Source organism: Tachysurus vachellii, chromosome 4 (genome assembly GCF_030014155.1).
Source record: "Tachysurus vachellii isolate PV-2020 chromosome 4, HZAU_Pvac_v1, whole genome shotgun sequence".
In the NCBI taxonomy this organism is placed as follows: domain Eukaryota; kingdom Metazoa; phylum Chordata; class Actinopteri; order Siluriformes; family Bagridae; genus Tachysurus; species Tachysurus vachellii.
In genome coordinates, this window is record NC_083463.1 from 14,501,140 (window position 1) to 14,527,093 (window position 25,954).

The 25,954-nt window shown below is 36.3% G+C and overlaps 2 protein-coding genes across 3 annotated transcripts; one reads left to right on the forward strand and one right to left on the reverse strand.

The window, feature by feature from the left end:
• The first annotated feature begins 2,725 nt into the window (after positions 1–2,725).
• entpd8 (ectonucleoside triphosphate diphosphohydrolase 8) lies at positions 2,726–9,665 on the forward strand. Its single transcript, XM_060867938.1, has 10 exons — positions 2,726–2,890; positions 3,214–3,343; positions 3,480–3,597; positions 3,746–3,896; positions 5,819–5,978; positions 6,081–6,311; positions 6,697–6,963; positions 7,385–7,495; positions 7,614–7,748; positions 8,673–9,665. The coding sequence occupies exons 2-10, from the start codon at positions 3,218–3,220 to the stop codon at positions 8,865–8,867; spliced, it is 1,494 nt and encodes a 497-aa protein (XP_060723921.1). The 5' UTR covers positions 2,726–2,890; positions 3,214–3,217; the 3' UTR covers positions 8,868–9,665.
• Positions 8,905–24,136, reverse strand: rab44 (RAB44, member RAS oncogene family). 2 transcript variants are annotated; one of them, XM_060867936.1, is made up of 11 exons: positions 23,993–24,136; positions 18,458–23,201; positions 11,286–17,935; positions 11,023–11,090; positions 10,686–10,837; positions 10,463–10,585; positions 10,261–10,342; positions 10,064–10,178; positions 9,794–9,892; positions 9,560–9,636; positions 8,905–9,469 (listed from the first exon to the last, which is right to left on the reverse strand). In XM_060867936.1, the coding sequence occupies exons 2-11, from the start codon at positions 23,181–23,183 to the stop codon at positions 9,379–9,381; spliced, it is 12,183 nt and encodes a 4,060-aa protein (XP_060723919.1). In that variant the 5' UTR covers positions 23,184–23,201; positions 23,993–24,136; the 3' UTR covers positions 8,905–9,378. The 2 variants fall into 2 exon arrangements, with proteins under 2 accessions (XP_060723919.1, XP_060723920.1); XM_060867937.1 differs by lacking the exon at positions 11,286–17,935 and having other exon boundaries at positions 22,182–23,201; positions 23,993–24,133.
• Positions 24,137–25,954: the final 1,818 nt, after the last annotated feature.

Consider the following 25,954-nt stretch of genomic DNA (forward strand, 5'->3'; position numbering starts at 1 on the left):
AAGTTGGGTAACTGAACTAGGGAAATGTTGCTTGAAATTGGTTGAAAAATGGCTTTTGTCTGGAAGACTGAATCTGCCTACAGCTGTGCACAGTTTTCTCCTACACACCTTTGCTGTAACTTGTTCTTTTTATGCTGTTGATCTTTATGTGTTTTATCTTGTTTTACATTATCAGGACTCAAGAACTTCATTTTATCTTCAGGAGCTGTGCCATACTCAGCAAAACTGAGTTTAAAGTAATAACACACCCTAAATGTAGCACCAGACCTTGTCCTGCAACGTTATTTGTTACATTTCATTTTTCTCCAATTTCTCAGTGTTATATAAGATTATATTTAACAGTCATTCAATCTACTCATTTGTCATATAAGATTATATTTAACATTTAATCTACTCATCATGTAACAGTTATTCACCCTAAGATAAGAATTACATTTTTGCTTGTCCCCTTAGTGTGGTTTGGAGACAGTAAGTGATTTTTCTTTCAAAACAAATACATTTTGCAGCTTACGAGCTTGCTTGATTATGCTTGGGTATGCAATATGGGTGCAAGTGTTGAGGATGCAGAAGGGATAGGTGGAGAGAGATGATTCTCTGTGGCGACCCCTGAAGGGAAAAGCCAAAAGAAGAAAAAGAAGATGCAATGTGCAATGCATACACATGCATATATGCATGCATATATACACACTCACACAGATGACTGCTCAGACTTAGAGAGAGATGATACAGTACTCAAAATATATGCAGAGTGCAACAGGACTCAGGTGTGCTGAGTCAGTAATTATTCCTCTAGTGTGTCCCTATCCTTTTTTGATCTACTGTATACAAATGAACTCATTTGCCTGGGCCTGTATTTTACACAGTGTTGGATGTATCACTATGTTGGAGATGCAAACGAGAAATACAACACAGTGTCTCCAAATGCTGTAAATACAAGTCTTCTTCTATATAAGTAACAGTTATCTTGCAGTTGAACATTTCAAGGGGAAATAAAGAGGAGAAATAAACTCATGGCCTTATTGATTTAATGACTTATGCTTGTAGGTTAAATACAGACTGTTTATGCACTTCATCAGCAAATTACTTCAAAATATCATATTACATTACATAAGCTTGTTTAAACATGCCTGAAGGGTTAACTAAGAAATTATTATTACTAAGAAAATAATATTATTAGTGCATCCTACTGTAAAGTTTAGGTTGACTTAGCAGTAGTGGGTATTGATAGCAGAATTTATTTATTTTTACCCAGTATGGAACAATGTCATAATGTGTATGAAATGCATGCAGATGTTTACCTGTCATAATAATGTTTTTACCTCTTGTCTAATGATTCTGGGAGGTTCCCTGGACAAAATTATTAATTGGAGTTACCTGACATACATGTTCCCTAAACATTTTGTGTAAAAGTAATGCTAAAGTTGTTGTTTGTTAAATAAAATCATTTATTAGAATGGTTTGAACAAACCTTTTGAGAAGCTGTATTTCTATGTATTCTGTGTGTGCTTGAATTATAGCTAAGATTAGGCCTTCAAGTATGCCTGCGTGTATTTCAATGTGTGTTCTGTGAGAAGCATAATTGCTAGATTCAGAACACCAGTTAGATGACTGAGTGGTGTATTCATATGGGAAATTTAATCTGATGTATGATCCGTTTCGCACTGCCCCACTTTTTTAGCAGCAATTTATAATTGAGCATGACTGGAGAAGATTACACTTTTCTTTGTGTCAGAGGTACTCAAGTAGGACGGAGCTTTTGTGGAATGTAAATTGTTGATCTGGTTGGGAGCTGATTGAATAGCTTATTGTGCTGCTGTTTCCCATATCAAAGCTATCAGTATTAAAATAAGTCTAATATCACTGATGTCTTTGGTCAGTATTGCAATCTTTCTGATCTGTGAATACATTTGTATAAAATAATCAGTAAAATATTTGAAATTTTGCATTATTATTGCAAACATGTATATTATCAAACCCATTTACTGTTAAGACATTTCTTTTTTCAAAAACACAAATCTCAGCTTTTCTGTATAACCTTTATTTTTAAAACACACAGAGAATTTCACAGAGCATTCCAGAGTAACAGTGACAAAGTACATGAAGTACTTTGGTTTCATAGGAGTCAAGAAGAAAAAGGACAAATCCTGCTCAAGCATTTATACTGTTTTTCCTCTTTGTAGATTAAATGGGGTTTGACTTTAAAAGTGTATTGAGTGTAAGAACAGAGTGTCTCCCATATGGCTGCCTCACACATTGTCGTCTAGCACACATTGTCTTTAAATGTTAATCATGGTCACATACCCATTTTTTAGTGATGGTCACTGATTGAGAGTTCTAAATGTATTACCTTATGAAATGTAAGACTTTTTGGAAATTAGCTCTTTCTGACATGTATCTTGGAGTGGAATCTGTGTGCATACCATCTGTGATTTCTTACAATATGTAGTATATATAACTGTTACATGTAAAATCCATAAAGCTTTATTTTTTTATAAAAGCAGTGTGGACATTTTAATATCAAAAAGAAATATTAAAATGTTTTTATATCTTACATTAAAATGTTTTATATTTCTTAGATTATTCAACTATTTTGATTTAATATTGTAATCATTTATAAACAAAATGAATACTTTAATGGAGACAATGGGGACAATAGTCTTTAGCTTGATGCAGCCAGCAGGGTGTGTGTACTGTATGTGTGTCCATGTGCGTGTGAGTAGTTGGAAGCAGTCTGGGAAAGAGGAAGCGTTTAATCAGTAGTCAGAAGATGTGTGTGAAGTGAAGTTGTGAACAGTACTGTATATTGTACTATTACGCGTATAATACCAAGTTTGCCAAGCGTCAATTTAATTTGTCTTATCACTCAGGGAAGACTATAGATTTACACAAGGTAAGCAAAGAATCATTTTCTCTGTGATCTGTCACTGACGTGCCATTCAACATTCCTACCTGTATTTTACTATCATACTGTAGCTCTCTGGTGCTTAGGATTAATAGTTAACTTATAGTTGACTCATCATGGAGTCCAAGTTTGTTTGTATATTACAACTGATGTTCTGTTTAAAAGGAAAAAAAAACATTGTATAGACACAGACTTTTTAACAGAATACTTTAAATGTCATAGGATTTTATTATTTCTGACACATATTGTTCATCTGTTCTTCTTACTGAATTTCCCCAGCATTGACAAGATGCTTGTGTGTGTTTGTACAGAGATATGAAACTACAGTTAAAACCTGTGCTACTAGGTGTTGCACTGGTAGCTATAACATGCATGACTATCATCGCACTAATCCTCGCTATTGTTAATCGTCAAAGTGCAGAACTACCATACTCAACACAGGTCACACCTCATATTGTTTGAATCAATCACAGTCATATGGTTCAGAGTATTCATTTCAACATCACTTAACATTGTATCATTATATGTAAGCTTTTGTAAAAGTAAGTGAGTTAATTGCTTTGTCTGATTTCCTCAGTATGGGATGGTGTTTGATGCAGGATCCTCTCACACAGCACTCTTCCTGTATCAGTGGCCAGGGAACAAAGAAAACAACACAGGAATCGTCTCTCAGACTCTTCTTTGTGACGTCAAAGGTAGAAGTTGGTAGAATATCCGTTGTTACTAACAAAAGAACACCATTTATTTTTGTCTATATCACAGGACTTTGAAAGGTGCATTTTCACATCCGTGGTCATTCTAATGCACCACAAATAGTGGATGAGAACAATTTTCTGTTTATAGGTGATGGCATATCCAGTTATGTTACCAATCCACCCGGTGCTGGAGAGAGCTTAAGAGAATGCTTAGATATTGCAATGGCAACAGTCCCTGCAAGTCAGCAAAGGGCAACACCAGCCTATCTGGGAGCCACAGCCGGCATGCGACTTCTTAGGTCAGAGTCTCTCCTTCATTAATCCTTTGGTATATTTGATTTCAGTTTGAAGGATTATAGAAATAATCACATGCCATTCTTTACACAAAAAACAGTAAGTCACCATTAATGCCATATATCAAGAAATGAAAACTATTTCACAAGTTTATTTGTATTTTACTGCATATTAAAATATGATTCTGGTTACTCATTATGGGAAAATGTGATTATTTTCCCATAATGTGGGATTACATAAGATGACTATGAAAAGAGATAAGTTGTAGTGAAGTAAGTCCGATAATCTGATATTATGTGCGTAACATTAAGGCAAAGGAGTTATATAATGTTGTAGCTTCCTGTTGCTTGACAGTCATCTATCCAGTCAGTACTGATTGGTTATTTTAATCATAATCATGTTCTTAAATCATGTTATTAATAATGTTACCAAGTTATGATTTTATAAATACATGAACAACAATGACACTGAAGTAGCCTCAGACATATGAGACTTTTAATTTGACCAAATGATCTATATAAAAAACAAGAATATTAAGACAATAAATAAGATGGTATTTACTGACATATGAATGTCACATACATAAAATTTTCTGTCACTGTCGTGTCATTATAGAATTAACTTGCCATTTGCTGATAATACCTTCACTGTAGCTTTAGAAATACATCCTGAAAAGTAATGAAAATCTGAAAGTCTTCAGCTTAAAAACACTTCGAAAAGACAGATTTTATTGTCAGATATTTATCACCTGGTTTACAGACCCTTAAGCCATTAACAAATAAAATGTCTTAATGGCAAACAAATCGAAGCCAGTTTGACTTGCTACATATTTACTGAAGGATGGTCTGTGAGCATATTTTGGAATAGTGCACAAAGCCCATTCAGTCCTTCATGAAGGTTGAAATATTAAAATAATGTCTTGGAATATTATGGAACATCTAAATGTAAAGAATATGGCCATGGAGAGAAGTAATATATCAATAATGAATGCAATGAACTGAAACATTAAGCAGCTATGATTTCTACTAAAGTTAATAAGACAAAAATGCAGATTATTTAAAAAATGTTTCTTTGTTAAATAACATATTTTATAATGTTTTTTGTTTTCTATATTATCGTTATCTTATAATGAGAAATATTACATAACATTTTCTTTATTAAAGATATCTTCACATGCTAAGGTATCCTTTATTTATACATATTGACAAAATGTCATTATTACATTTGTTTTAAAAAGTCATTTTATTATTACCACAGCCAACTGTGGCAGGCAGAACCATGACCATGCTCAAATGGGCAGATAGCACTTTCCTCTGAGTGTGTTACCTTGTGCTCTGGTGCATTTTGAACAGTATTGTGGCTGTTAGATTACGGGAGTTGGCAGGTGATGAAATTTAAGAGAAAGTGAGGGAAAAATGTAATCACTGCTATAAGAAGACTAAAATATTTTGAGCCACACCAACCCACTCAGTTGTTTATTTCCCTAAAATCACACACCTGGTTGAGGGTTAAGAATTCAGCAGCACTGTGGTGTTGTTGCCATCTGTTATTTTTATTAGTAATTTTTATTAGCCTTTTTATGGATTAAAACTTTCTATTAGCCATGTGTTAACTCTATTCAAATATAAGTCAGATAACCCTAATTAAAGTCCCTGAATCCTTATCCTTTAATGTTAAAGCTAATTTATATGGACACCTGAGCATCACACTCACAAATTTCCTTTTATTGAATCTTTGGAGCCCAAATCTTTTTTCGGCATGACAGTGCTGAAGAGTGGAACATTTTAAAACAGTTAGGCAAGCGGGATTAAATCAGGAATGACAAAATCACACAAATATCTGTGATGGTCAGCTGACCTCAGACATTTGTAAAATAAATAGTGTAAAAAACATATCTGACATTTTTTATTACGTCTGTGTTCCACAGTTTACAAAACAAAACTCTGTCAGACCAAATACTCAGCGAGGTGACCAAAAGTATGCAGAGTTATCCCTTTGATTTTCGTGGGGCCAGAATTATCACTGGAATGGAGGAAGGAGCCTATGGCTGGATCACTATCAATTATCTTTTGGAGGGCTTCATTAAGGTAAGGGTTTCTTTATGATAAGAACAAAATGCTATTATATTTTATTTCATTTATTTATGATATTTGCTTAAATCCACAATTCCGAACTATTATTTTAAACAGTATGGATTCGATGGTAAATGGATTCACCCTAAAGCTGGGACTATTTTAGGAGCTCTAGACTTAGGTGGTGCATCCACACAGATTTCCTTCATACCAAGAGATCCAGTGAAAGACCCACAGTCTGCTTTTGACCTCCAGCTCTATAGCTACAGGTATCAGTTGTACACACACAGTTACCTGTGCTATGGCAAAGATCAAGCCCTGAAAAAGCTCAACGCTTATCTCCAGAAGGTTAGTGCAATTATAGCAAATAGCTAGTTACTTTTTGTAATTGCCTGTAAAGAACTATTTCTGTCATTATACAAGCATTACATACAATAAAGGTTAATATATTGAACGGGCCATAAATCGTTGGCCTGCTGATAGTGTGAAGATTAAAGGCATTAATAGTACTAGAGATAAGAGTACTCTTTCCTATTATTCTTTTATCTTATTACTGGTATAATGATAAACTTTTATGGCAATTCATAATGTAATGTACATAATTCAGGTAATATTCATATAGTTATATAATGAGTTGCTTTTGTCTACTTGAAAAGTATTTCATGGTTGTTTATTCAAAGCATGTTACAGTTGTAATGAGCTCAGATCACCTGTGTCTGTTTATTCATTTTAGACTTCCAGGCCCTCCTCTGTTATACAGCATCCATGTTACCACAGCGGCTACAATCTTACAGTAAAGCTGGGGGACATTTATGACTCTCCTTGTGTGGTCAAGCCAACCCCATATGATCCCTTGGCACAAGTCACTTTCTCAGGGACTGGTGATTCTGCACTCTGTATGTCACTGATAGAGATTATTGTAAATGTGACAAACTGTTCACTTTACCCAGACTGTGGATTTGATGGAGTTTACCAACCTCCTGTTAATGGACAGTTTTTTGTGAGTATTTTTTATTTGTTTGCTAGACTTCAAATGATCATTTTTCAATTATATTTAAATTCATTCATTCATTCATTCATCTTCTACCGCTTATCCGAACTACCTCGGGTCACGGGGAGCCTGTGCCTATCTCAGGCGTCATCGGGCATCAAGGCAGGATACACCCTGGATGGAGTGCCAACCCATCACAGGGCACACACACACACACTATATTTAAATTATCGATTTATTTACAAAAATCCAGTAAAGGTTCATTTCCCTGATCTGATCAGATTTCTCTTCTTAAACTCATCAGCTTTAGTGATTTATTGTACAGGGTTAGAAAAAGGATTATTGAGCATCCTTACCCTACTTGATATATAACAATGATTTTGTAATTTGATGTATCAGTACAAAAAAATCCACTTCTTGTCCATTTTAGGCTTTCTCTGCATACTTCTATACCTTTGACTTCCTTGGTCTTGCACCAAAGGCTTCATTGTCTCTTGTCAATTCCACTATTGAGTCTTACTGCAACAAGACCTGGATGACAGTGAGTAATCACATCTCTCATAATTATTTGCCTTTACCAATGGACATAGAAAAAACAGCAAATTTGGGTAAGTACTTATGATAGAAGTTATAATTCTTACAATGATTTTTCCCTTCAGCTTGTGGCAGAATATCCAAAGGTGAAGGAGAAGTACCTTAGAGATTACTGTTTTTCTGGTCATTATATCATGGTTATTCTCCTCAAAGGATATAAATTCGAGACCAACTGGGATAAAATCTCCTTTCAGAAACAGGTTTGCACAACAGAAAATCATAGCATAACATAATTATGTTAGTACCTGGTGACAGGTAGGTAACAGTTTTTTTTTCAAGTATAGGACAATACTGAAAGCATGTTTTCAAAACTCTTCATGCAGTCTGCATTATCAACATGAATCTTGGCAAAACTGTTAATGTCCCAAAACTTGCTCAAACTGCCATTATACAGTACATGTCTCAAAATATGCTCATTTTACCACATTGCTGGCAAGAATTCTCACTTAGAAAACAAAATCACTCATAACACACTGACCAAAAAAGTCAGAATGTCGAAGACAACTGCCTTGATTTCGTCGTTACATGGACATAAGAGTCCTTAACAGCTAAAACTCTACATTTTTTTCATAAATATTCTATAATGAAAAACAGTATTTCATTATGGAATAGGAATAACATATTTTCATTTTATTGACTGTACTAAAGTTCTTCTTCTTCTTGTTCTTTTTCTTCTTCTTCTTCTTCTTCTTCTTCTTCTTCTTCTTCTTCTTCTTCTTCTTCTTATTATTATTATTATTATTATTATTATTATTACTGGTGTTGTGTGTTGGGAATGATTATTATTGAATTTTATTGTAAATATTCTGAGAATTTCTATATATTTTAATATGGTTACTGCAAAACTGCACAAAATCTGATGAAATGTGATTGACAAAAGGGTTCAGGAATTTTGGAAAATGTGCTCATTTAATACATTTTGTGTGAAAGCAATGTAAATCGTTTCACAGTTTTGTCTGCGTAGACTTCTGACTTGCTGACTGAGTTTTGAGAATGAGACTTTATGCTAGCAAATGAAAAAAAAAACTGTATTATTACAGTATCAGTGCCACTGCTTTATTGTATATAAAAATACATTGCTTTAAAATTTCAGAATGTCAATACTGGTGATGTTTACATTACAGGTGGCAGACACTGACATAGGCTGGACTCTGGGTTATATGCTGAACCTCACTAATCTGATTCCCTCTAGCCGCCCTCTAGTGGTAACAGGAGTCCAGACCAGTCAATGGGCAGCAGAAGTTTTCTTCATTGTCTTTGCACTTTTTCTCAGCCTGTTTATTATTATAATTTTCTGTGTGTGGGGTCCAACCACATAGCGATGCACATTGTATAATTATGTGAATTAAACCAGGGTGGAGATAAATTACATTTTTATTTCTCAGCTTAATTTTAGTTGTTTACATATTCAGTTCATATTAGCCAATACAAGTTTATATAACTTACAAGTGTAGTTATAAAATGACATTCTGCCTTACAACTCAGCCTTGAACTCAGGAAGATAATACAAAAGTAACTGTAATGTAAAGTAGAATCAGAAAAAGTAGAATTGTTCAGTTTCATGGAACAGCACAAAGCACATAAAATTAGGTTAATTAAATAATGTATGCTTATTAAGAATGGATTGAAATGAATGAAGACAATCAAAATATTTGAAAAGTGCAGTAAACATACTATAATATTTTCTTATTATCTTATTACAATTTTAAACGCATATTGTATATTTGATAAAGTGTATGGACAAAGAGTATGTGTGTGTGTGTGTGTGTGTGTGTGTGTGTGTGTGTGTGTGTGTGTGTGTGTGTGTGTGTGTGTACAGAAAAAGAGTTTTCAACAGCAACCTGACTTCTTATTTTGTTGAGGCTTTGGCTGTAATGTTTTATGTTCCTCCTCTTTCCTCACTCTCTGTTTCATCAGTAACCTAGTGATAATACGAAACACACAGTAAGCAGCAAGCAAGTTGTTTCATAATAAAATATAAAAAATGTGTTAATAGACATTTTTGCCTTACCATGCTAGAGTCTTCAGAGACTCTGACACATTCTCACCAGTTGCAACACTGCACTCCATAAAATGAATGTCATACTCCTGTGTTGATTAAAAAATAAAACAGTGTCTTACAAGATTTATTTTTTTTCGCACAAGCTCAGCAGTGTTCTTATGTAGACTAGAAAGTGACATATCAACACTAATCTAATATCTACACAGTTGATAAGTGAGATGGTCAGTATTTCTATCACTGTACTTTTGATAGAGTCTCCCCTTCCTGTAGCTGGACTTCTCGATCAGCACAGTCGTTTTTGTTGCCAAGTAACATCAAGATGACATCAGGGTGAGCATTTTCCTGTGCAGAATTATTTATAATTAATAGAGGAAAGGGCTGTAAATTGAAGATTGTGAATGGCTTGTTTAAAGAAAGGTTTCTTGAATTATTTAAGGAATTCAAGGTTATTAAGATTCTTTTGATTGATTAAACAATCTTCTTTAAGATTGTTTCATACAATGATAAACTAACCTGAATCTGGGAGATCCAGGCACGAACAGCATGGAAACTCTGAGATGATGTGATATCATACATCAATAGAAGCCCCTGGGCCTTGTGGAAAACCTGCCTAGTGATGCTGTGATACCTGATATTGATATTTTCATAGATTAAATAAAAAAACACAATGGATATTTTTGATTGCTTATGAGAGTTAGTTGTTTTCTTACCTTTCCTGACCTGCTGTGTCCCACACATACAGTTTGACTGTTTTATTACCAAAAGTAACAGTATGAACAAAGGTGTCAACACCTGTATACATAAATAAATAAATAAATAAACAAACAAACAAACAAACAGACACACAATTAAACACTCAGTTTTGATCATTTAGATAGTTACAAGGCATTTAAATGAAATCCTCAGACTCACCAATAGTAGAGCTGTAATCCGGGATGAAATGTCCACTCTGTAAACGTTTTATGAAGGACGTCTTGCCCACGCTGCTGTTTCCCACCATCACAATGTTATATACCAACTCTCCAAAATCTGGAACTACACAAGTAAGTTTAAGTTGCTACAGACAGTTTAACATCATTTACTATCCAATCTACAGAACTTCATTTTTTTGCAGGATTGAAATTTCTTCACTCACTTTGCTCATTCCATTGCTCAAAGTCTATTTTCTGTCTAATTCCAGTGCTGACAACAGATGGTGAAGTTTTCCTATTGCTATCCAGAGAAACAAGGCCAGCTTCATGAGATATATTTGTATTTTTCACTTTTGTAACCTCTTCAGTTCCTGGTCTGGAAAGAAAAGCAATACAATTATAATGGCAAAATATTAATGAACAAATGCAGTTTGTACAATTCAGAATTTGCATATCCATAATTAGCATAACAGCCAGAGTAAGGAGACATTAGAGTTAAGGAAATGTGGTTCGTTAAAAAAAATAACAAACAAGAAAATGTCCGAGAATTTTCATCTATACCTTGCCTCAGAGACTTGGTGAGAGATTGGTGGGCTCTTTGGTTCTGAGATGAAACATGGATCAGAAACCTGCAAAATACAAGAGTATAAATTCAATCAAATAAAATGTACAGAAATATATATATACGTATATATATATATATTTCTGTACATTTTATTTGATTGAATTTACATATGAATTTACGTTGAATGATACGTATATATATATATATTAGTTAATAAGTAAAACATGAACAAATATGAATAGAGATATTACATGCATACCCTTAAGTCCTTAGTCATTTGAATATCTGTGTTTTCCTGGTTGCTTTCATAATCACCATGTGTAAATGCACCTAGACCACTACATCCCTTCGTTGTACGTCTGGACCCAAACTTTCGTCTACCTTCTGGAAGTGGCTGTTCTGTGACTTGTGTACTACTCTCATTTGTTTCAGAAAGAGCTTGGACTTCAGACATGAGTTCAGCTGATTCTTTCATGTCTTCTGTGCCTTCAGCCATGACAGTTTCCTCAACTAACTTTGCCTCTGTTTTAGGGTCACTATTTTTAACACGATTCTTGTCCAAATTCTCTTTTTCCTGTTCAGACCCTTCGCTCTCATTGGGTGTTTTTTCTTCATGCTTGTTTCTAGGCATCTTGCGACTTGAGCCCATTTTTCTCTTTCTTGCTGGAGAGCTCTGTTCCATATGAATTTGAGGGTTTTGAGATGATGGTAGCTGAAGAGACCCCTCAAACATTGGTTCTGAAAATTCTGATATATTTGGGTTAAGAACTGTAGTATTTAGGGTATTTTCAAAACTTTTATTCAGGTAAAGCTCTATCTCACTAAGAAGGGAGCCTTCTGAATGATCAAGTTTATGGTGAATTTTTGTTTTGTACTCTGGTACGCTTGCCTTTTTGTTACAAGAACTTGACTCAGGGTTAACCATGTCTTCATTTGATACTAATTTTAAGTATTTTTTATCATAGTCTCCAACATATCTTGGGCTCATATCTGTAGAGCTTTGCCATGCTTCTTGTTTACTCTGTCCTTCCTCAAGATTCTTGCATATGGAACCCATTTCTTCTGCCTCATGTTCTATGATATTTAGTGGATCGGAATGTGTTTGTATGGATTGATGAGATATTTCAGCAGTTAAGTGGTATGCTCCATTTTGCGCGTTATCTTTCGCTGATTTTGGTGTACTTTCTCCTCTTGTTTGTTCCTGGATGTTTTCTTTTTCCTTTATTACTCTTAGACTCCTTCTAGTTGAACCTATCTTCTTCCTTCTCCCAGAGTTACTATCTCCTGAACTCTGTTTTGCCATATAATGAGGGGCCAAATTTAATTCCTGTATGTGAACAACTGGACATGTGATATCACATTGCTCTTTTTCTGATTCATTATTTTTGGGATTCTCTAAACTCTCTTCAAACATTGTATGGTACTGTTCAGAAACAACTGGCATGTCTAAGCTAGCTTGTGTTTCAGGAATAAGTTGAGTAGTACAGTGGGTATCAAGTGACTCAGTTATAGCATTCTGTAGCTCAGAAAGCAAATTTGAACTAGCTGCGTGATCAATGCATTGTATTTCTTCTGTATTTTCCAGATCTTTCCATTCTCCTTCCTCTCCTTCAGGAGGTGGTTGGTGTCCTCCATGGGGTCTCCGTGTTGATCCAAATTTTTTCTTTTTCTTATGTTGTCTTTGCGTCTGGATTTCTGCATTGCTATTGTCCACATTCTCACATGTAGAATGAACATTAGCTCTACTGGCGCATTCATTATCAGGAATCTCATTATCATGCATTCTGACTGTTAAGGACACATGCTCTATTAAAGCATCGTCCTGTATTTTTGTGACGACTGGTGCCATTTCTTGCTCATCTAAATGCATGACAACAGAATCCTTCACTTCATGCACTGCTGACTTTTCCTTTTGCTCTATAGTATCAGTCAGTCCTTCTGGATTGCCTACCTCATGAGAAGCCACAGTGTTAATCTGATCAACTTCAATTGATAATATGGCTTCAATTCCTCCAGTCCCTGTTTGCCCTTCTGTGGTAATAATTTCTATTTGTTCAGTTGTCACTGTTGAGTCATGGATGTTAGGTGTCACCTCACTCATAGTATTCTGTGGTTCATTGATCAGGTTTGAAGTAGCTACTTGAGTTATTAATTGATGTTCAATTTCTTCGGCATTTTCTAGCTCTTTCCATTCTCCTTCCTCTCCTTCAGGAGGTGGTTGGTGTCTTCCACGCGGTCTCCGTGTTGATCCAATTTTTTTCTTTTTCCTAATCTGAGTTTGCGGCTGGATTTCTGCATTGCTATTGTCCACATTCTCACATGTAGAATGAACATTAGCTCTACTGGCACATTCATTATCAGGAATCTCATTATCATGCATTCTGACTGTTAAGGACACATGCTCTATTAAAGCATCGTCCTGTATTTTTGTGACGACTGGTGCCATTTCTTGCTCATCTAAATGCAAGACAACAGAATCCTTCACTTCGTGCACTGCTGACTTTTCCTTTTGCTCTATAGTATCAGTCAGTCCTTCTGCAGTGCCTACCTCATGAGAAGCCACAGTGTTAATCTGATCAACTTCAATTGATAATATGGCATCGATTCCTCCAGTCCCTGTTTGCCCTTCTGTGGTAATAATTTCTATTTGTTCAGTTGTCACTGTTGAGCCATGGATGTTAGGTGTCACTTCACTCATAGTATTCTGTGGTTCATTGATCAGGTTTGAAGTAGCTACTTGAGTTATTAATTGATGTTCAATTTCTTCTGCATTTTCTAGCTCTTTCCATTCTCCTTCCTCTCCTTCCGGAGGTGGTTGGTGTCTTCCATGTGGTCTCCGTGTTGATCCCATTTTTTTCTTTTTCCTAGTCTGTGTTTGCGGCTGGATTTCTACACTTCTACTTTCCACATTCTCTATACTATTTGCTTCATCTTCCTTGAAATCCAGATGCTCTGTTGCAGGTGAAGGATATTCAATTGTAGTTAAACCCAGATCAGAAGTTTGAGAGGTTAATTCACAAAGCACATATTTTTGTGAACATACACTTGTGATGTCCTCTTTGGTAAAGTTGTCTGTAGGACCAGCTTTTATTTCTTCCTTTGTATCGTTATTGTGTTCCTCGATAAACCAAGTGCTCGTTCTGTTTTGGTCCATTTTTTGTTCCTGTCTGTTTTCATTTTCTTTTATCACTTCAACCTGAGACGATTGTGATTCCTGTACCTGAAGCAATGGGTTTGTGCTTTCAGGTTGCTCTTGTTCTGATTCCCAGTCAGTAAGATTCTCTAACTGTTGTTGAGTTATGTTTTGGTCCTGATCAGACAAAACTCTATGAATATTTTCTGTGTTCAGTTGCATGTCTGAAATAACCTGTATCCCAGGTGGTGCATCGATTCCTCCTGCAGTGCCTACCTCAGGAGAAGCCACAGTGTTAATCTGATCAACTTCAATTGATAATATGGCATCGATTCCTCCAGTCCCTGTTTTCCCTTCTGTGGTAATAATTTCTATTTGTTCAGTTGTCACTGTTGAGCCATGGATGTTAGGTGTCACCTCACTCATAGTATTCTGTGGTTCATTGATCAGGTTTGAAGTAGCTACTTGAGTTATTAATTGATGTTCAATTTCTTCTGCATTTTCTAGCTCTTTCCATTCTCCTTCCTCTCCTTCAGGAGGTGGTTGGTGTCTTCCACGCGGTCTCCGTGTTGATCCAATTTTTTTCTTTGTCTTAGGTTGGGTTTGCGTCAGGATTTCGGCATTGCTATTGTCCACATTCTCACATGTAGAATGAACATTAGCTCTACTGGCACATTCATTATCAGGAATCTCATTATCATGCATTTTGACTGTTAAGGACACATGCTCTATTAAAGCATCGTCCTGTATTTTTGTGACGACTGGTGCCATTTCTTGCTCATCTAAATGCATGACAACAGAATCCTTCACTTCGTGCACTGCTGACTTTTCCTTTTGCTCTATAGTATCAGTCAGTCCTTCTGCAGTGCCTACCTCATGAGAAGCCACAGTGTTAATCTGATCAACTTCAATTGATAATATGGCATCGATTCCTCCAGTCCCTGTTTGCCCTTCTGTGGTAATAATTTCTATTTGTTCAGTTGTCACTGTTGAGCCATGGATGTTAGGTGTCACTTCACTCATAGTATTCTGTGGTTCATTGATCAGGTTTGAAGTAGCTACTTGAGTTATTAATTGATGTTCAATTTCTTCTGCATTTTCTAGCTCTTTCCATTCTCCTTCCTCTCCTTCCGGAGGTGGTTGGTGTCTTCCATGTGGTCTCCGTGTTGATCCCATTTTTTTCTTTTTCCTAGTCTGAGTTTGTGGCTGGATTTCTGCACTTCTACTTTCCACATTCTCTATACTATTTGCTTCATCTTCCTTGAAATCCAGATGCTCTGTTGCAGGTGAAGGATATTCAATTGTAGTTAAACCCAGATCAGAAGTTTGAGAGGTTAATTCACAAAGCACATATTGTTGTGAACATACATTTGTGATGTCCTCTTTGGTAAAGTTGTCTGTAGGACCAGCTTTTATTTCTTCCTTTGTATCGTTATTGTGTTCCTCGATAAACCAAGTGCTCGTTCTGTTTTGGTCCATTTTTTGTTCCTGTCTGTTTTCATTTTCTTTTATCACTTCAACCTGAGACGATTGTGATTCCTGTACCTGAAGCAATGGGTTTGTGCTTTCAGGTTGCTCTTGTTCTGATTCCCAGTCAGTAAGATTCTCTAACTGTTGTTGAGTTATGTTTTGGTCCTGATCAGGCACAACTGTATGAATATTTTCTGTGTTCATTTGCATGTCTGAAATAACCTGTATCCCAGGTGGTGCATTGATTCCTCTTGCAGTGTCTACCTCATGAGAAGCCACAGTGTTAATCTGATCAACTTCAATTGATAATATGGCATCGATTCCTCCAGTCCCTGTTTGCCCTTCTGTGGTAATAATTTCTATTTGTTCAGTTGTCACTGTTGAGCCATGGATGTTAGGTGTCACTTCACTCATAGTATTCTGTGGTTCATTGATCAGGTTTGAAGTAGCAACTTGAGTTATTAATTGATGTTCAATTTCTTCTGCATTTTCTAGCTCTTTCCATTCTCCTTCCTCTCCTTCGGGAGGTGGTTGGTGTCTTCCACGCGGTCTCCGTGTTGATCCAATTTTTTTCTTTGTCTTAGGTTGGGTTTGTGTCAGGATTTCGGCATTGCTATTGTCCACATTCTCACATGTAGAATGAACATTAGCTCTACTGGCACATTCATTATCAGGAATCTCATTATCATGCATTTTGACTGTTAAGGACACATGCTCTATTAAAGCATCGTCCTGTATTTTTGTGACGACTGGTGCCATTTCTTGCTCATCTAAATGCATGACAACAGAATCCTTCACTTCGTGCACTGCTGACTTTTCCTTTTGCTCTATAGTATCAGTCAGTCCTTCTGCAGTGCCTACCTCATGAGAAGCCACAGTGTTAATCTGATCAACTTCAATTGATAATATGGCATCGATTCCTCCAGTCCCTGTTTGCCCTTCTGTGGTAATAATTTCTATTTGTTCAGTTGTCACTGTTGAGCCATGGATGTTAGGTGTCACTTCACTCATAGTATTCTGTGGTTCATTGATCAGGTTTGAAGTAGCTACTTGAGTTATTAATTGATGTTCAATTTCTTCTGCATTTTCTAGCTCTTTCCATTCTCCTTCCTCTCCTTCAGGAGGTGGTTGGTGTCTTCCACGCGGTCTCCGTGTTGATCCAATTTTTTTCTTTGTCTTAGGTTGGGTTTGCGTCAGGATTTCGGCATTGCTATTGTCCACATTCTCACATGTAGAATGAACATTAGCTCTACTGGCACATTCATTATCAGGAATCTCATTATCATGCATTTTGACTGTTAAGGACACATGCTCTATTAAAGCATCGTCCTGTATTTTTGTGACGACTGGTGCCATTTCTTGCTCATCTAAATGCATGACAACAGAATCCTTCACTTCGTGCACTGCTGACTTTTCCTTTTGCTCTATAGTATCAGTCAGTCCTTCTGCAGTGCCTACCTCATGAGAAGCCACAGTGTTAATCTGATCAACTTCAATTGATAATATGGCATCGATTCCTCCAGTCCCTGTTTGCCCTTCTGTGGTAATAATTTCTATTTGTTCAGTTGTCACTGTTGAGCCATGGATGTTAGGTGTCACTTCACTCATAGTATTCTGTGGTTCATTGATCAGGTTTGAAGTAGCTACTTGAGTTATTAATTGATGTTCAATTTCTTCTGCATTTTCTAGCTCTTTCCATTCTCCTTCCTCTCCTTCCGGAGGTGGTTGGTGTCTTCCATGTGGTCTCCGTGTTGATCCCATTTTTTTCTTTTTCCTAGTCTGAGTTTGTGGCTGGATTTCTGCACTTCTACTTTCCACATTCTCTATACTATTTGCTTCATCTTCCTTGAAATCCAGATGCTCTGTTGCAGGTGAAGGATATTCAATTGTAGTTAAACCCAGATCAGAAGTTTGAGAGGTTAATTCACAAAGCACATATTGTTGTGAACATACACTTGTGATGTCCTCTTTGGTAAAGTTGTCTGTAGGACCAGCTTTTATTTCTTCCTTTGTATCGTTATTGTGTTCCTCGATAAACCAAGTGCTCGTTCTGTTTTGGTCCATTTTTTGTTCCTCTGTGTTTTCATTTTCTTTTATCACTTCAACCTGAGACGATTGTGATTCCTGTACCTGAAGCAATGGGTTTGTGCTTTCAGGTTGCTCTTGTTCTGATTCCCAGTCAGTAAGATTCTCTAACTGTTGTTGAGTTATGTTTTGGTCCTGATCAGGCACAACTGTATGAATATTTTCTGTGTTCATTTGCATGTCTGAAATAACCTGTATCCCAGGTGGTGCATCGATTCCTCCAGTCCCTGTTTGCCCTTCTGTGGTAATAATTTGTATTTGTTCAGTTGTCACTGTTGAGTCATGGATGTTAGGTGTCACTTCACTCATAGTTTTCTGTGGTTCATTGATCAGGTTTGAAGTAGCTACTTGAGTTATTAATTGATGTTCAATTTCCTCTGCATTTTCTAGCTCTTTCCATTCTCCTTCCTCTCCTTCGGGAGGTGGTTGGTGTCTTCCACGCGGTCTCCGTGTTGATCCAATTTTTTTCTTTGTCTTAGGTTGGGTTTGTGTCAGGATTTCGGCATTGCTATTGTCCACATTCTCACATGTAGAATGAACATTAGCTCTACTGGCACATTCATTATCAGGAATCTCATTATCATGCATTCTGACTGTTAAGGACACATGCTCTATTAAAGCATCGTCCTGTATTTTTGTGACGACTGGTGCCATTTCTTGCTCATCTAAATGCATGACAACAGAATCCTTCACTTCGTGCACTGCTGACTTTTCCTTTTGCTCTATAGTATCAGTCAGTCCTTCTGCAGTGCCTACCTCATGAGAAGCCACAGTGTTAATCTGATCAACTTCAATTGATAATATGGCATCGATTCCTCCAGTCCCTGTTTGCCCTTCTGTGGTAATAATTTCTATTTGTTCAGTTGTCACTGTTGAGCCATGGATGTTAGGTGTCACTTCACTCATAGTATTCTGTGGTTCATTTATCAGGTTTGAAGTAGCTACTTGAGTTATTAATTGATGTTCAATTTCTTCTGCATTTTCTAGCTCTTTCCATTCTCCTTCCTCTCCTTCAGGAGGTGGTTGGTGTCTTCCACGCGGTCTCCGTGTTGATCCAATTTTTTTCTTTGTCTTAGGTTGGGTTTGCATCAGGATTTCGGCATTGCTATTGTCCACATTCTCACATGTAGAATGAACATTAGCTCTACTGGCACATTCATTATCAGGAATCTCATTATCCTGCATTCTGACTGTTAAGGACACATGCTCTATTAAAGCATCGTCCTGTGTTTTTGTGACGACTGGTGCCATTTCTTGCTCATCTAAATGCATGACAACAGAATCCTTCACTTCGTGCACTGCTGACTTTTCCTTTTGCTCTATAGTATCAGTCAGTCCTTCTGCAGTGCCTACCTCATGAGAAGCCACAGTGTTAATCTGATCAACTTCAATTGATAATATGGCATCGATTCCTCCAGTCCCTGTTTGCCCTTCTGTGGTAATAATTTCTATTTGTTCAGTTGTCACTGTTGAGTCATGGATGTTAGGTGTCACTTCACTCATAGTATTCTGTGGTTCATTGATCAGGTTTGAAGTAGCTACTTGAGTTATTAATTGATGTTCAATTTCTTCTGCATTTTCTAGCTCTTTCCATTCTCCTTCCTCTCCTTCCTGAGGTGGTTGGTGTCTTCCATGTGGTCTCCGTGTTGATCCCATTTTTTTCTTTTTCCTAGTCTGAGTTTGCGGTTGGATTTCTGCACTTCTACTTTCCACATTCTCTATACTATTTGCTTCATCTTCCTTGAAATCCAGATGCTCTGTTGCAGGTGAAGGATATTCAATTGTAGTTAAACCCAGATCAGAAGTTTGAGAGGTTAATTCACAAAGCACATATTGTTGTGAACATACACTTGTGATGTCCTCTTTGGTAAAGTTGTCTGTAGGACCAGCTTTTATTTCTTCCTTTGTATCGTTATTGTGTTCCTCGATAAACCAAGTGCTCGTTCTGTTTTGGTCCATTTTTTGTTCCTCTGTGTTTTCATTTTCTTTTATCACTTCAACCTGAGACGATTGTGATTCCTGTACCTGAAGCAATGGGTTTGTGCTTTCAGGTTGCTCTTGTTCTGATTCCCAGTCATTAAGATTCTCTAACTGTTGTTGAGTTATGTTTTGGTCCTGATCAGGCACAACTGTATGAATATTTTCTGTGTTCATTTGCATGTCTGAAATAACCTGTATCCCAGGTGGTGCATCGATTCCTCCAGTCCCTGTTTGCCCTTCTGTGGTAATAATTTGTATTTGTTCAGTTGTCACTGTTGAGTCATGGATGTTAGGTGTCACTTCACTCATAGTTTTCTGTGGTTCATTGATCAGGTTTGAAGTAGCTACTTGAGTTATTAATTGATGTTCAATTTCTTCTGCATTTTCTAGCTCTTTCCATTCTCCTTCCTCTCCTTCAGCTTGCAGCTGGTGTCTTCCATGGGGTCTGCGTGTTGATCCAATTTTTTTCTTTTTCTTAGTCTGAGTTTGCATCTGGATTTCTGCATTTTTACTTTCCAAATTCTCTATATTATTTTTATCATCTTTTTGGAAATCAGTATGCTCTGTTGGAGATGATGGATTTTTGATTGCAGTTTGAAAGGATAAAACCGTCTGAGAGGGTATTTCAGAATACATGTATTGTTGTGTATATTTTGCTTCTGTCGTAAAATTTTCTCTGTGGCCAGCATTTATTTCTTTATTTCTATCATTATCATTCTCTTCGCTAGCTCCAGTTTCTGGACCTAATAACATAGATCTCTTTGTAAAAGCTGTATCTTTCTCCTCTACATACATATCTTCCTCTTTATCTTTTTCTTTTTTCTTTTCTCCAAGGGTTCTGCGTATCGATCCCATTTTTCTTCTGTGACTGTTTGTGCTAGGAATAGGAGTGGGGGTAGCTTGTAGAATCTTTTCCCCTAGCACTTGCTCTAATTCAGCTGTATCTACAGGCTCGGCAAAAGTCACGGTATGGTCAGTATTTAGTCTATCAGTAACAAGCTCAGTACATTCCGATGTTTTAGACTGCTCTAATTTCAAATCTGGATAAGTATTTTGACGTGGATCTTCTAATGATATGGGTTGATCATGCTTGTCTCCCTCCCATGTTGTTTCTTCATTTCGTATTATACTTTCAGCCACTTCTGTTCTGCTTTGCATTTTGAGGACCTCAGTATCAACCAGATGTTCAGCTTTAATCACATTTTCATCTATTTTTTTTGCTTCAGGTTCTATCATATTTGGTGAATGATGATAACATGATTCAGCAGTGAAGTTGAGTGTTTCATCCCCTGAGACAGGTGTACTTTCTTCTAAGCTTTGTACCTGGATGGTTTCCTCCATTGCATTCTGGTCACCTACTGAGATTTGTCCACTAAGATTCCTTTGAAATGAATCTATCTTGTTTTTCTTAGAGGGGCTAAATCTCACATTTTCTGATGCTGAATTATCCTGAACCTGCCTTGATTCCTGCATGTAAACAATTGGAAATGTGCTTTCAAATTGCTCTGCATTTGTTGGATATACTTGACATTCGTCATACATGTTTTGCTTCTGATCAGGTATGGGATTATACACTGGCATGTCTAATTTGACTTGTGTTTCATGAATGAGCTCCACTGAATCAAGATAAGGGCAGGTACCTCCTTTATCAGGACTCTCAATACCATGATCTTCGATTACTATAGATGCCTGCCCTGTAATAACATAATCTTGAATATTTGTCATGACTGATGCCATTTCAAGCTCATTCATAAATGTGGACATGCCATCCTTCTCATCATCCACTCTTTTAAAATCATCCTTTGTAAAACTTTCTGTGGAAATAGCATTTATTTCTTCCTTTATGTCATTATTCTCTTCCCCAGCAACCTCAGTCTCTGTGTCTGAAAACTCAGATCTATCTTTGTCTACCTTCTCAGGCATCTGATCTGAACAATCTCCTTCCTTTGACTGCATCTCTAATTCAGTTGGAAATTCCTTAGGATTGTTATGTTGAAGGTTACATGTCTTGCTGTTGGATTCTGTTGCTCCATACAGTGTTTTAGCAGGAATTAGTTCAGATTCTGTCACAGAATCGAACCTATTTGTGGAACTTACTTTAGAAATTAACAACTGATTAGAATTTGCAGATTGCATGTCATCATATTCTACCTCTCCCTCTGTCCGAGTGGCTCTATATTTTTCTTCATTATAATGCATGTCCACTTCATTTTTAGCATTGCCTTTTTTCTCATCTGCGCTACTTTTTCCTGTCCAACATCTGGCCTCAGAAAGATCATTTTTTTCTTCTCTGTAACAAATAATTTCACTGTCACCCTGGAATTGGAATTCATCTGAAAGGATTTGTTCTGAAGATGTTCCTAGTTCTTGATCTTTCATTTTAAGGTGTGAAATGATGTTTGTATCTGGCACCATTGTTTGGTTTAAGTTTGTTTCTGTGAGCCCTTCATACGAATCATTGTCTGTTCTATCCCAAGCTGCACTTACCTCCTTATACTCGTCAGTATCCTCTCTGACTTCTGTACTTTCAGACTTGTAAATGCTCTCCTCAGTTAGCTGTAAAGGTTTATCCTTATGCTCAAGGGAGTGTTCAACTGTCTTCTCATCTTCTGTGCTTGCTTTGCTATTAACATTTTCCCATTTAACTGTAGACATTTTGTCATCTTCGGTCATATGCTCATGTTCATATATCAAAGATGCTGACTGTACTCCAGTAACTTTGTCTTGTACTATATCTTCAGCATGAGAACCTTCCAGTGTGTCGTTAACCATAACATTTAAACTGGACTGATCATGCTTTAAATCTTGACTGAATTCTGCCTCCTTGGGCTGGTTAGGTTCAGAAGAAAATATGTCAGTGGGTTTGCTTTTTACAGCTGCTTCTAAATGTTGGTATTTGTCATTTTTGCTATCGTCTTCATTTTGCATGATGGTATCAGGGCCAAAATGCTTTCCTTGTAGGACAGAGCTTAAACTTTCTGAAGACTGACTGTGTAAACAGTCCATTAGACTTGTTTGGTCTTCTTTGCCCCCATACTCTTTTATGGATGCTTCTTCATCTACTTTGTGCTCATCACTAAAACCTTCACTTAGCTGTACTCTGTGCTCTGGCTCATCCTCAGAAATTTCTTCAAATTTGAAGTTTCTGTTGCCCTTGCGAGTTGATCCCATTTTTCTTTTTTTACTTGTTATATCAGCTTGTCCCAATACAACATTAAATTCCTGTGACTGTGGTTGAGGAGAAAATTCCAGGACTGAACTGCTTGGGCTGGTGCAAACTACAACTGGTTGATCAGGATGAAGCAGTGAAGACTTATTAGATGATTGGTTTTCAGAAACTGTGAGAAACTGACACTCACTTTCATGCTCCTCTTTTCCAGGGTCTTGGTATCCATCATCATTGTCTTTTTCTTCAGTTTCTTGGTTATGATTTTTGTTACGCCGAGAGGAGCCAAGTTTCTGGCCCCTCTTACTCTTTCTGCTTGACATGATTCCTCACAAGTTGCCCTGAAATCACACAAAAAGTGTACCTAATCAGAGTTGAATTTAATGATGCATCATAGAACTATACTTCAACCCATGACTGTTAAAGGTTAAGTATATGACTCATTCTACTAATGCATGCAGAGCAACAGAAATATAAAAATTGTGTGGGGGATGGAGTTGGGTAATGTGGACATCCCCTGGTGTAGACGTTTGTACTTAATCTAAAGCATTTCTAGATTTGTGTTCTGATAAAGTGAAATAACTGTGGCTGCAGTAATGTCTAGAACATTTAAGAAAATGTTTAATTCTGTTATGTATTAACTTAATTAAGAAGAATGATAGCCATTATAATTAACATATAGTTTCAATTATACATTATTGTGCTATTGGCATTACTACATAAATGAAATAAAATTGGTAGCTTTTTTAACCTATGACATTGTATTGACATTTTAAAATATAAAATTCTACCTAAAGTAAAGTAAATAAAGCAATATACAATACACATTTCAAATTTTCTCAGTGCTAAATCAAATCTAACATAAAAGCAGACATCTAGTATCTCCTGACATTTGCTATATCAAATAAATCTTTAAATTAAATAAAGGATTTGTAAACTGTGTACATTTCTGCACTGTAATTTTAAACACATACATTATATTACGTATTCAGTTTCAATGTAAGATGGAACATAAGCTAATGTTTTTTTTTAATTTACAGAAATTGATCTATAGACTCACATAACTATACAATACTACTATAATATTCGTATGTTCTTAAAAGCTCTCTAAGAAAAACATGCTGCGACCTACCCTAGATGACTTCGATCGATGTTTATCAGGAAATTGTTCTCTTCTACATGTCCTATAGCAACAAGAAGATGGCAGAGTCTTTTTTGTTAAAGACTCCTTTGGTGCTGCATCTACTGATTATTACCCAATGTGTAGCTTCCTCCTTTGCTGCTAACATGGTTTTCAACTTCCTGTGCTGTTGACACTTGTGGCAATGTGTAAACCATGACGTTCAGATGTATGAGAAATGCTGGCCAGTTTTTAAGTGTGAACTGCACAACAGATTAAAGCTGGTGTTAGATGGTTTTATTTCTCTTTAGTTTCAGAACATTTTCTTTGTTTTCTTTTAACTTTTTTTAACTCACAAACACTATCAACATAACCTCACACTTTATCAACATAAACAAAATAAAAACGTTTATACTTTTGAAAATGAAGCTTCGGATATTTGTGTTAAATGAAAACTCAAATAATTTTGCACCATGACTGGCTATTATTCCACAAAATATGAATTGCTCATGTAAGGACTATGGGACAATTCACTGTCAGTCCACCAGAGGCGGTGCTAGCAGGAGTTTGTTATTCCTCGTTTGATGTCATGTGATGTGACCTGACAGTACAGTACAACAATAAGAAAAGTACATTTATAAACACAATACACTAACCCTAACACAATTATATACACAAACTCCAACACAGAAAGGGGAAACAAAGCTCAAAATCAAGTAACAGGCTCAAGTCAAAACCAGAACAGAAAATTCTGTAAACCACAGGATACAACACATCACACCCCCCCCCCCCAAAAAAAAGGCAATACATGTTTACTGCTAATGTTATTCGTCTGAAAAGAAAAAAAAATGTTTTCACTGACAAATTCTGAAATATTTTTCTGTTTTATGTGCATATTAAGAAAAATCGAATTTGAAACCTAACCAGTTCATTAGTAATTTTTACTTTGTGTGTCTACTGACAGTATATAACGTCAGACGTTATATATAACGTCAGACGTTATATATAACGCGTTTGAACCCATCACAGCCTCCACAGTACATTACTAACTGCAGTAAATTACTACCTGCAATACATATTTTTGACCACCTGCTGTCACTAGTATGCAGTTTACTTAAAAGCTTAAGTATGAAACTCTTTAGAAACAGATGGGAGTAAAGCATCATTATTATCATTTCTCTTTCACTGCTTTATACTATAATAAACGTATAAAATTTTTATTGTGCTCATTATAGTCTTTGGCCATGTCTAAATCTGATCAGGTAAGATTATCCACTGAAGAAACAGTGTGTTTTCGGAAGGGGACATTTTTAAAGAATCTTAAATCTGGATCTTAAACAGAAGCAAAGAGTGAGTCAGTACATCAGTACATCAGCACATCATCTAATCAACAGTCACGTGACTTTAAACGTGTTGCTTTAAAAGGTAAGAAGGACTGGCAAGTTATGGTCCATATGAATATTACAAACAGATGTTATTGAAAAGCCAGTTATAAATAGTATTTTTTTAAAAAAATAGGGACTGATACACACACACACCCACACCTATTTTGTATTTATTTTTCTTTTCACTTGGAATTTCCAAGTGAAAAAAAAAAAAGATACATTCTAGTAATCTACTTTACCAAAAAGTAAATAAACTATTAGTAAGAAGTACATTTCCGACTGCATCTTGATATTAGCTAACCGTTTTTAAATATTGTATGGCTATATTCAATGTTATATTATTGTACCGAAAAACAAACATTTGACTTGTAGTTCTTTATGGTATGCACTTTCGTTTCGTGAACTACATATACATTAAAGCAACGCTGGAAGTCAACCAATCAGATTCCGCGGTCTCATCCGTCATTATAGTTGTACATCCTTAAAAGGTTATTGCTATGTAAAGACAGCAGTATTTCCGGCTTCAGGGCTGTTTACATGATTACATACATGGAAATATAGAGTACGACACCAGGGGCAATTAATGATA